Raw genomic sequence first — 12,839 nt, forward strand, 5'->3', positions numbered from 1 at the left:
CATGTATTACTGGTTTCTTATGTGTCTGAGGATTTAGATTCTTAAATTAAAGAAATTAGAACCTAAATCCTCTGAGGTGTATTCTTAATTTAGGTGACTATTTAGGGTGTTAAGATTAAAGAAACTAGAGCCTAAAAGTATTGAAGTCCATTCTGAATTTAAGTGACATTTTGGTAAAAGCTTCTAAAATTCCAGCTCAAGGAGTGACATTTTTTTGCTGTCTGGGAACATTTGTGTGGCTTTCAATCTGATTTGATTGCTAATTTGTCATTTCATATTTCTGTTGTTATTGTATAGTTTCTCCAAGACACGCTGGATGCCCTGTTTAACATCATGATGGAACATTCCCATAGTAATGAGTATGACATCCTTGTCTTTGATGCACTGGTAAGAATTAGCACTGAAAGGTTTAGAATGTCTAAGTAAAGAAATGAATGCAGATGAGCCATCAGATTGTTTTGTAACAAAAGAACTAGTATTATAATCTCTGTAATAGGAATATTTGACTGAAAAAGCAAATTTTTCTTAAAACTCTAAAATGTTGGATTATCATAAATTTGTGAGGAGATGGATACTTTTGACCTTGTCATGAAGGCTAATCGTGTGCATCTCTATTTAGATATATATAATAGGGCTCATTGCGGATCGCAAGTTTCAACATTTCAACACCGTTTTGGAAGCGTATATCCAACAGCATTTTAGTGCAACTTTGGCATACAAGTAAGTTTGTGGAGTTTTTCTACTTTTTGTTTGATTTCCCCTTAAAATTCATCATTTCATTACACAAGCAAGAAAATCCTGATCTGGTCTTGTTAATTAATGATGGCTTTTATTTTTGTAGTGTTGTTTGTTCATCTGGAAAGAGATGATTATGAGTAAAGTTAATTGGCAAAAGTAGTAATTTATGTGGAGTTAATAATCTTTGATAATCATTTTTTTATTTTCTGAATTACACTGTGTCTGAGAAATTCACTGTGAGAAGATACTTTGGTGTAAGGCCTTTTTCTTAACATTTCTGTTCTTAAATGGGGATCAGAAAGCCTAAATGGGGACTTGAATATCCTTAGCATATATCCTTTTACAGCAAACAAGTTCATGGCAAAAATCTGTTTGGGAACTGTCAGATCTTTCGCTATGCCAGCAGCGTACCAGCAGTCAGTACTGTGAACAGCTGGCTTCAGATTCACTATGTGGCCATGCCAGTTGGGAAGTAGAATCTGGGGAAGGTTTTGTTTTTTGGAGTTTCCAGATGTGCCCAAAGGGAAAGGAACTGCTGCATCAAGGAGAAAAAAAGCTAAACTTCTCGAAAGCAGGAAAGTGGAAGTGGAGCTGCTTTGAGTTTCTTACTTTTATGTTTATCAGATATGGATGTGATAATTTTTTTAGGAAAACTTGATATTAGGTATCAAGCAGAGAACTGGCCATCCTCACATTAGATGTTCTTCACCAATCCTTTGTACACAGTAGATACCCGGTCAAACAACACAAGATTTTGTAGAGTTTGCATCACAAGGGATTTGAAAGGACAGTAAAGAGCTTGGTGTGAGGCATGACAGCTGATAGTGCATGGAAATGTTCTGCAAATTTAGCAGTAGATGGACTCAGGTTATTGCATAGTAGAGGGTAAGTAGGTTTTTTCTGTTGCTGGCAATGATGCATTGCTGATTATCCTTGCTTTCAGTGTAATGTGAAGAGATTTCTCATAGCCTGTATCTAAGAGTGAGTTCCATTGACAAGGCCAATTAAATCTGTCATTCATCTGAGCAAGGATGATTTGTTGGAAGTCATTCCTAATAGATGATTTGACTCCAGTAGGTGATACAGAATTCTGGCCAAACTGAGATCTTTATTCCATTTCTGTTCAGTCATCTATTTCCACCTATCTTTTATAGACTTCAGAAAGGGCTTAACATTCAGACCATTGATGTCCCTTGGGTGGATTGATGCTGCATAAAAATTAGCATGCGGCTTTTTTCCAGCTTCATATAAAGGGGCAATTTTGGAGGAGCAGTACCAAGGAGTAATCAGAAATGTTGAGGTGCTACAACATGTCAGAGATGCTGTAACATGGATGTAACCCTTAGGAGGAAGTGTGGCCATAAACCTGACATTTTGATCCAAAATTGGAGTTAGATTGATGAAGAGGATGTATCCCTCAGTTAACACAGCTGTGTATAACCTGCATAGTATTTAGAGTGATGGCTGTGTTAAGATAAAATTACATCATTAATATCTGTTTCATCATTTAAGATGGAAACTATAAGTATGTAAATGCAGGCACCTCTAGCCCACTTTGGAGCGTATTTTAGTTAAAAGTGACTTCTGTTTTCTCTTTTTCAGAAGAGCTCTTGCATTTATTATTGCGAGAAAGTTAGAGAAGGTTAGCAAAAGTTTTCTTCAGATACAAAGCAGGGAAGTATGTAAATAATGTACATAGCTTTGGCATACTGTAGTCTACCATGAGGTTGTCGTACTAGCATTCAGTTAATTCAGATCAAGCAGTAGTATTTAATCACTGGACTGCTGCTTCATGTACTCAAGGTGGTGGGCAAAAATACTGTTTTATATTATTTTGTACAGGTATGTTATAAACTTTTTAAGAGCAATGTTGACTATTACAAAAGCTTCTTGAAGGCTCTGAATCAACAGCTGAAAGAGCTTCCAAGGTTGTGTGAATTACACTGCTATTTTGAGATATGAGATTGCATTGTTACTTGTACAGTAAAGAATTTTCTCTTTATCTGTGTTACACTGAGAGTTTGTTTAACAAACATAAAAATAAATGTAGCATGTTTTTCTCTTCTGCTTGACTAAGCATGAACATTTATTTAGTGTGACCAAACTAGTTAGAAAAATGAATTTAAGAATATCATTTGAAAAAAATTTTTTTTCTTCAGGAAATTAATGACAGTTCTGAAGACTTACTTGGATACTTCTAGCCGAGGAGAGCAGTGTGAACCAATTCTGAGAACTCTGAAAGCTCTGGAATATGTGTTTAAATTCATTGTTAGGTCAAGGAAATTATTTTCACAGTAAGTAGTCATTTGACTAGCAGTGCAATATCGGGAACAGCAGTAGACCTGTGGTATCAAAAAAAAAGAAAAATTCCCGAAGTCTATTTTTCATTTTTACAAGTGTAACATAAAACTTATATCTAATGATCTTCTCTGGCCTAAAATCCAGATATTGCTGAGATAAGTTTTGGGGTGGGGGGGATCTGCTTTCTGATGCAGAATTTAAGTTATTAAGTCTGTTCGGTAATAGTGACCACTTTCAAAAGGTGGTTGTTACCTACATCAGCTGGTTTGACCCAAGATCAGTGAATGGCGTAATGTTGTGATGGATGACTTGAAGCTAAATGCATGTCCAGCTTCTCAAGATTGTTGTATTAAATAGTTTAGGCTATGTCTGATACATATTTCTTTTGTACCTCTACTAGCTGAGATTTAGGTAAATAGTGGGAAACTCAGAGCAATGAATACAGCAAGTGATTGGCTTCTGTGTGTTTAATAGCCAACAGAATAGAAAATCTTTTGTTTTATCTGCCTTTTTGGTCAGTATGCACTGTAGTAGGGCTCTCTTTCTGCTCTTCTCATGTTTTATTGATTTCTTTCCTTCTCTGGCGAAGGACGTGTGGATAGGTCATGGAAAACTTGTTGCAAGAATGTTAAGACAGAAGGCAAAAATTGTTGCTTTGAAGACTTTTGTGTCCATTTTATCCTTAGCCTGACAGAAGATAGGGGGTACACTGGATGATCTGTGGTAAACTAAGCTGTCGCAGTATACTTTGTAATAAAATGAATAGTTGTAGCAATGTTGAATGTTGTGCAAGCAGTAATTGTTCTTATAAATTTGTGGCCTCTGACCAAAACAAGCAGAGATTGAACATTTCTGTCCAATACTGGGTGCCGATTTCTTGCTCAACTGTGATGCTTTCTGATTCTGAAACTATAAAACAGTGCATCCTTAAACAGGTTATATGAAGGCAAAGAGCAAACCGAATTTGAGGAATCTATGAGGAGACTCTTTGAATCTATCAACAACCTGATGAAAAGTCAGCATAAAACAGCCATTTTGTTGCAGGTTGGTGTGATTGGCAACAACAATATGTTTTTTTTCTTTTGTGTTTTTGCCCTTTTTTTTTTTTTTTTTTTTTTTTGAGGAGAAGATGCTATAAAAACACAGTCTACTTGGAAAGCTTTTTCTTTAGTTGTTACCTAATCTTTGCTGCCTTCATGAATTATAGTTTCGGCTAAGATTGTTCCACAGTTACATAGAATTGATGCTAGGGTGAAACTTTGATGTAGGTGCAAATACATAAGGAAAGAAGACATTCTGATTTTCACTTGAAATAAGATGGGGAAAATATGTGAATGTCCTGTGTCAGTACATGACACACACTGAAACAGAAAGATGGGAGACAAGAAAAAAAGACACATGTCCTTCCCCAGTTCTATATTGATTTGACCAGTTTCTCATTTTTGATAAATCATGTAGAATTTAATGAAAAATATTTGTGAATCCATGAAATGTATTTTAACTTAAATTTGTTACTGCTTTTGGTTAAGAAGTATGGCACATCCTTTTGGCTGTCTAAAGTATTTGAAAAATACATTCTTGGTAATAAAAGATATAATTACAGGCCATTTTGTTGACATAAAAATCGTGGTAGGAAGTTCTTAATATACAAAAGGTAAGTGAAGAAAAATGTAGATAATGGCCCAGTGGGTGTTTATCATGTAGAACATTTCTTCATTTTACTGTAATGATTTTCATGGCTCGTTTCTGGGACGGCAGATACCACGGATATCTGAGAGTTCCTACTTTGATATATGCTTTACCCTTTTGTGTGATAATCATGCTTACTGTATGCCATTTATGGAAGTCCTTCTTTGGTTTGCAAAGAGAATATGAACCACTTAGTCCTCTTGTATTTACATACCTCTGCATATCCTCAGCTTATGAGCTCTTCTATGAAGAGTACTCTATGGCAAAATTTATGTTAAAGTGCAGCCTTTGAATCTGAGGGGAGAAGTCCAAATTACCACGATTTGGACTGCCATGGTTTGATTAGTATATGTTTCAACTGTTTGCTGTCTATATTATGCTGCATACAGAGGAAGACCTACAGTGTTAACACAGTCTCTGTTTCAATTCAGGTTGCTGCCTTGAAGTACATACCATCAGTTCTTCATGATGTTGAAACTGTCTTTGATGCCAAGCTACTGAGGTAAGCTGTATTAGAACATTTTGTAGATATATCAGATGGTGTTTCCAATGCCAAGGGAGCTCTAATCTTACTTGTGCAATGGTAGGGTTTAGTACTGAGACTAAGTCCTTTCACATTAACTCAGTGATTGGAATTAGCAAGTGAGCATTATATCTTTTTTTTTTCTTTCTTCCCTTATATAGCACTATTCCAGGAAAGTAATTTCTTTAATGTTTTCAAATAAATATATTGATCCCCCACATACAAATATTTTTGTATTGCATGGAAGAAATGGAAAGCAATAAGCATAAGCAAACACAGCCAAAATCTCATTCACCCTCTTCTTGTTTCTGTTTGAAGATGTCTTTCAAACCTGCTGTTGATTTCTCCTCAACGTGACACATGAAATAAATATAAATCTTTAGTACTTGAAGTATATTTTCTTTTGCTCTTGCTATCTTTATTATTAACATAAGATTAGTCTATCTTACTTGTGACATTTTGGCTTTTCCTTTATGTTCAGCCAACTGCTGTATGAATTTTACACTGGCATTCCACCTGTGAAACTGCAGAAGCAGAAGGTGCAGTCCATGAAGGAAATAGTACGCAGCAACCTTTTTAAAAAACAAGGTAACTATAAAATGTCTTTGGAATTTAAATTAAATAGGTATGAAAATGTTGACTAATGTTCGAAATGGAGTAGACCTAAGCTTGGCAGAGAGTGAATTTTGGAGGTCTAACTTCTGAAAAAGATTGCCCACTTTGTGAAAAATGACTAGTGTGCTAAAACATGATGAATCATCTAGAATCAAGAACAGCTGGGTCTTCGAAGAGCAGTTTTTTGTGTACTTCCTGTGAGACAGTATTTCAATAAATGTATCTATATGTGTCCTTTCAGTCCATTTAAAAGCTGCGTAGTGAAGTAGGAACACAAAATGAAACCTTGTGAAGGCAGTTTGTGTTACAACATGAGCTCTGACCATGATTATGTTGTAATTTTTAATCCATTTGGCCTTGGGAGGCTGTTTATGGGTTTGAAATTGGTATGAAATGCTTGAAAATTAAGATATTTAAGAAATATTTTAAAGTAGTTAAAGTATGTATGAACATTGTCGCTTTTGACTTAGTACTGTTGAGAAGTCCAATTTGAGAACTCCTGATTAGGAGTTTGATTGTGCTGTAGCAGAGCACAATGAGGCAAGTTGCTCCAAGGAATATAAACCTAAGTAGGTCACACAGATGGTCACTGGCAGGGGTGGGAAGAATAGAGCTTTGGTCTCTTGGCTCTAAATTGAGGGCCTCTGCTCACTGTGGCTGCAGACCTATCTACTACAGCTCAGCATATGCAAACCACTTGCTGATTTCTGCAAGAACATATGCAAAAGGCATATGTTAACACTAGGGGTTAATTTGTCAGAGTGCCAGAAGAAACCATGAGACTGTAGTAGTTTCTTTTTTTATTCTTATTCTTTTCTGCTGCAAACCTCGTTCTACGACAGTATTGTTTAAATAGGATGTGTGCTAATATATACCTGTAATTGCACTAATATTGGTGTAAACAAATGCAAATTACATGTATGACAGTAGCTCAAGACAAAGGATATTTCTGCCAGTAAGTGAATGTGATAGCAATACAGTTTGCTGATTCTTTCATTTGAATGCTTGAACCCTCCTGAAACTTCTTATGTTGGTGATCTAGGAAAGCAAAGCTACTAAGCTTTTCTGTCTCAGAAAATGGGAAGATAATGACTTATACTTTAATGTCTTTTGAATCTTACTTTTTGAAGATTTGAAATTGTTACAACTGGGGCATGACACATCAGGAAATGCAGGTTCGTCTTGTAGAAACATGTGTGGTGCTGCATGTAAGTGAGAGCTGTTAGTTTCTCCTGTTTATGGAGAAGTATGTGCCACTAGGGTCTCTTCATTAGCCTTGACCCATTGTAGCAGTATTTTCATTATAATAAGAAAAAAATCCTTTCTCTATGGGAGAAAATTGTATCAAATTAGCATGAAAGTAAGATGCTAGTGATATTTTTATGGTAAATTTATTCTGAGTTCATATTCAGAAACTCATCAGTTTGCAGCTATCTAAATTAGAAAATAGAACAAATATGTCACAGAAATTCATATAAAATTACTAAATTTAGAAAAATTCTGTGTATTTATTAAAATAAGTTAGAAATGTATTAGTTGGAAATCATCAATATTCTATGTCCAAATACAAGGCAGACTTTGAAATCTGCTAGAATATATTTGCTGCCTAGCACTCGTTGCAGACAGGTAGACTGTCTTGTCTGTGTATCATTTGAAGGGGTGGGAAAACGGACAGTAAGCTCAGACTGTTGTTTTTGTGGCAGCCATGCTGTAGTGTTAGATCTTGCAGTGGCTGCCTTGGAATTCATGGTTTACTTGCTCCAGTGAGGAGAGGATAAACTTGAAGATGCCCTTTTTTGCTGGAAGGTAGAGGTCTCCGTTGTGGTGCCCCTCCTCGCGACGGAGCAAGATTCCAGGAGAGAGTCTGTTCCTCACCCATGATACTTTTCCTTCCTGCAGTTCCTATCTAACCTGAAGTTTGAATGTGGAGGTGCTAACTGAACTGCCTATGCTTTCTCTGTACCGCTGTTGTGTTCAGAAGAGTTAAGCAGTGAATAATGAGGAGGAAGACGACCTTTAATAGAAAGAAGCCTGCAGTTGTGAGCAGCTGTCCTCCTTTGTGAAGGAACAGGGAGCTCTAATTGTGCACTGACTGCCAGAAGGAGGCTCTCCTTGTTGAAAGGATGTTGTTCACTGATTTTATTTTTAAAGCTTTGCCCTAAATCTGTATTCGGATGACACCTATGTCCTTATTAAATTGGCATACCACAATTTAAGTGGGCATGTGGCCATCCTGACAGATGGATATGACTACAGGCATGCCAAGGAATCAAGAATAGTGTTTCCTAAGGGAGGCAAGAGTGATGTTAAATCTTTATTACCATTTTGGCTGCACATATGAGGCATTTGAGAATGAAGCCTGCCTGAGACTTTTTTTTCCTTCCTGAAGGAGACCCTATTGTCTTTTCTAATTATATTTTTGCATTAAGGATTTATAGTGTTTGAGTTGCACTTACCTGGTTCAAAAGAAATCATTTGGTATCTTCTGGAATCTCTTACCTGAGGAAAATAGAGGAATTAGAAAATTGTGTGCAACCGTGCATTATCTTTTACCAGAATGTATCTACCTGTCTGAGTTCAGGAAGATACTGTCAGGAAGCTTCTCTGAGAGGCGTGTTGGATGTGGGGCTGATAAATTCATAAGGAAATATATGTTCCTTTGATATATGTTAGTGAAATAAATATGGGTTGATCAAGCTATGATGTTGATGTATTATCAGCCCCAAAACAGTCTAGGACAAGACATGCTTTTTGTTTCAGTGCATTTTTGGTTCTGGGAAAGGGAAGCATTTGAACAGTTATTTTACCATATATTTAAATATTAGGATAGAATGTGTATGGTCATGCTGGAAAACTTTCTTATTAACTTGCTCATTGAGCAAAAAACCAGGTGGTACTTGAGCTTGAATCTCCTACTCCCAGCTCCTTTCTCATGGATAAGAATGGGCGAGAACTACAGCTTCTTGTCTGTGGTTAAAGCATTTCTTTACCTGTATGTGCTTTTGCCAACTCCTTTATTTGATGTTGGGTTGTTGCTTTGAGTTCTTCCAAGGTGATTGTTATAAATCTAGTCTTTGTTGTAGCACTTGATTAGTGTTGTTTAATATGAAGGGACTATAGTCTGTTTAGTTAGATTACGCTGTGTAAGATACTGCTTAAATTACTCAGTGGCATGCATCGCTTAAATATTTTATATCTTTTATTCTTGGTTAATTAGTAGCTTCATTGATGTTATTTCAAATTTGGGCATCTTGTTCTCATGACATTTCCGTAAGAGCTTCTATCACAACATGTCAAGGTATGTGGAAGACGGAAACATAACCTGCTCTTTGTATCAGTTTCCCCACATTTAAATAAGGACAGATTTATGCATAGCTCCCATTTTCTGAAATGAGCTTGAAAACCTTTTAATTGTAGTCCTTTATTTGTGTGTATTTTTTAAAATGTTCTTAGTAGACAAGTTTCCCAGTGGTATGCATAGAACACTTCTATTGCTATTAGCAAATAATAACTAACCAAATATTGTGTTTTTCTTGTATTAAAATCCTGCTCCTCCTTAAGAAGAACATATTTCCAGGTGCTTCATAGTTGAAGTTCCTAACCACTTGAGGCAAATTAAGCAGTCTTGAGAATTTGGCTGAGCGTTTTTAGATTGATTGGTGGAGGTTTTTTTGTGCGTTGTTTTTTTTTTTTGTTGTTGTTGTTATTTTTGTTTCTAAATATGACAGATACTGTTGACATGCAGAAAATATCACACAGGTTTAAGAGAATCTATGAGGCATGGCTGAGAAATCAAAAATTTCACTGTAGTTGTTCAAGCATATTGTGTTCCACTGTTTGGAGGAGGGTTATTTGCATATTTGATTTATCTTTATTCTTCAAATGCTTTTCTGTATTATTAAAAAAAAACATTTTCCAACTTTCAGAATGCAGGGACATTCTGCTTCCTGTTATTACTAAAGAGCTGAAGGAGTTACTGGAACAAAGAGATGATCAGCAGCTCCAAGTCCAAGAGAAGAAGTACTGTGTTGAATTACTCAATAGCATCCTGGAAGTTCTGAGCTGTCAAGACCCTGTGAGTATTGATGATCATGTAAATGGCCCAAGTCTGTAGTAAGCCTGAGCTGATTAAATTGTAAATTATTGATACTGATGAATCACACTTAAATTTTTCATACAAGTCAGTGGCAAATTGAACTTTTCTCCTACTTTTCATAAGCTTAAATAGCAGTTAGGTATTAAAGATAAAATGCTGAAATTCCTAGTATTTTTTTTTAATTTCTTGATTTAATACTTCTTAAACAGTCAGTTGCTATAAATGATTATAGTAGTATTACAGGCAGTGAAGCTGCATTGATTTATTCTATCAGAAGTTCTGGTACTTTTGCCTGTTAAAGATCAACAGAATAAATACTATTTTCTAAGTATTTGCAATAACTTTCAAGCTTAATGATGTTTCCTTTTTTTAAAAAAAATCTTCCCAATTCCTGAAAGAAATGTTTTCCAATGTGCAAATTTTGTAAATTATACTTTTTTGTTTTCAGCAATGCATGGGTTACCCAGATCACTCTCTTGTTTACTGTACCTCATTTTGAGAATGTTACTTCTTTCTCAAGCTCCCATAATTTGAGAATGCTGTAGAAATTGCAGTTTGGGTGACTTTTGTATTTGAGAGAATATAGAACTGACTTTTTAGTGGTTTTTAATGGCTTACAGATTATTCAGGGAAGCTTCAGTATCAAACGAGGATCTTATTCTGAAAAGACCTCAGAGTTAATTACAGTAGGAAAGCTGTAATTCCCCCCATATTTAGTTGCTCAGTTATCTTGAAATATATTTTCTGATACATCTCTGCAAATGAAGCAGGCTTTGGATGAAGGAACGTTCTCATTTAAGCCTATTTTTCTTGAGCTTAGAACATTGTGTCATTTTCTAGTACTGGGGTCATTACCGAGTGTTGTTTGGTTTCATGTTTGAGAGTTTGAAACCACAAAGGCTTTTCTGCTTGCACAGGGCAAATCTTTTTTTTGCCTGTTTTATGAGCCATTTTCCTTATTGTTTTGAACATTAATACTTCAACCAAGATGAATATGAGGTGATAGTCAAGAGTTATTACAAGCTTGAATTTTGAATGGAATTTGTAAGAGAAATGGTGAAAGTATGATAGATTGGGCAAAGAGTGAGTTTAAGCATATGAGGTTGCATAGTATAACAATTATGTTACTGTATCCTTTAAAAGATGACAATACAGCTAAAAAGCAAGATAGGTTAATAGCTTGCTCATGTGTATTACATGTGTTGTTTATTTTCAAAATAGCAGTTGCCGTTTGTAGTGTAAGTGTTGGATATGATATAAAAGCATCGTCAGCTCTGACTGGGAGGTGCCGTTGAGGTGGATTTGCAGCTCCTGTTTGTATGAGAGAGCAATAATTGCCCTCTGTGTGGCAATATGAGCAAGTCAGACAGTTGTTGCTTGCTGTGCATGCATGTACGTGCAGTCTGAAGACGGTTTTGTTCTTTTTAACTTACATAATTTCCAAGAGCAGGAACTGGGATATCCAAATTGATGAGGAAAATCAATGTGTTGTTTTTCCTAGAAGAAACTGTCCTTTTATTCTAAAAATGTGTCTCTCTTGATATTTCGTTCTTCTTTTTATTCTTCAAATGTCTATTTTCTAAAGAAAAACAACCCTTTTCAACAGGTAGACTTGGATAGACAGGTAGACAGTAGGTAGACTTTTATTCTTTAATGTTAGTAAAATCTATAAAGCTTGAGGGATGGGTGATGATCTGAATCATTTCCTGTGACGTGCAATGGTGATTGAACAGAAGGTAGTATTTGTTTAAATAAATGAAGGTTTTTGTTTATTTGGTGTTTATTACTGCTGGTTTTGGATAGTTCTGAGCATGAGTTAATCTGTATATGCCTCAAGGATAGGAAAAAAAAGAAATCATTAGACATTTTAGGTTTCCATTGGAAACGTTTTAGTAGGAAAACTCACTGCTTACTGTGTTGTTGCTAAGAGCTTTTTAAAAAGGTGAGGTTGTTTTTCTCCTCCTTTTCCCCCCAGCAAGAAGTCAGTTCTTCCTTAATATGTGGCAAATGCTTAGCTGTATTTAGAATGAAATGCACTTTCATTATTACGGAGAATTATAGCTTTAATAATAGATTTCTTTTTTCTCTTTAAACCCATTCATAATATGATGCATATTTCTAAGCACAGTTGGAGACCAGAGGTTTTATGGGTGTTTATACTGTTCACAGGTATGGACTTAGTTTTTCTTTAAGTTATTAAAAAATTTACATCTAATTACTCTGATGGAATTATTTGTACAAAAAGATGTTGTATAAAAACCACATAATGTATCAGTCCATTAACCCCCACTGCAAGAGGTAATTATCAGAGAGATTTCAAGTACAGTAGAACATAAATATTCTGGTACAATAAACCTTTATGAAAGCTCAACAAAATCCAAGTAAAGGTGTCTAGCTATACATAAAAGCCTCATTTGCATAACTGAAAAGATTCAAAACCTGCATAGGAAAAGAAAACCCATTAAGTCTTCAAGTCTGATATAATTAATTGAATTTAGAAAGCGAACATTATCATTTTGGGTTCTGTGCCCAAGAGGGCTTCTCACTTGGGTTCTTGAGAAGTAGCCAACAAGCTTCTTTCATGATGATAAACAGGGGCTCTTTAGGCAGCATATTACCAGTGATGTCCTGGTAGAATTTAAAGCTAAATTTAAAACAAATACAGGAGCATTGCTTCAGTAGATTCAATAACCCTCCAACTGGAGGAGCTGTGAGATATTTGGGTGGCAGTTATCTACAAAGGTTGCAGTAAATACTAATATGTTTTTAATATATGGAGAAAAGGCCCTTGGAATAGATTTAAATCCAGTGGTAGTATCAGCATGTGGTAGCCCCTCTGGAGGCATTGTATTCCTGATTGTAGGAAATATTGTAGAA

General features: G+C 35.6%; 1 protein-coding gene across 1 annotated transcript in view; it reads left to right on the forward strand.

Moving 5' to 3' along the window:
• DOCK2 (dedicator of cytokinesis 2) overlaps positions 1-12,839 on the forward strand; it is a gene marked incomplete at its 5' end in the record, with an annotated part of 131,679 nt that overhangs the window by 24,091 nt on the left and 94,749 nt on the right. The window contains 7 exons of the mRNA XM_088522631.1: positions 298-387; positions 620-720; positions 2,898-3,032; positions 3,975-4,083; positions 5,160-5,230; positions 5,733-5,839; positions 9,793-9,941. Of these exons, the coding sequence (XP_088378757.1) occupies positions 298-387; positions 620-720; positions 2,898-3,032; positions 3,975-4,083; positions 5,160-5,230; positions 5,733-5,839; positions 9,793-9,941 (762 nt within the window). The remainder of the gene's footprint in view (positions 1-297; positions 388-619; positions 721-2,897; positions 3,033-3,974; positions 4,084-5,159; positions 5,231-5,732; positions 5,840-9,792; positions 9,942-12,839) is intronic.

This window comes from Tinamus guttatus, unplaced genomic scaffold (assembly GCF_059628265.1).
Source record: "Tinamus guttatus ecotype Peru unplaced genomic scaffold, ASM5962826v1 Tinamus_guttatus_pri_ptg000155l, whole genome shotgun sequence".
Taxonomy (NCBI): Eukaryota; Metazoa; Chordata; class Aves; order Tinamiformes; family Tinamidae; genus Tinamus; species Tinamus guttatus.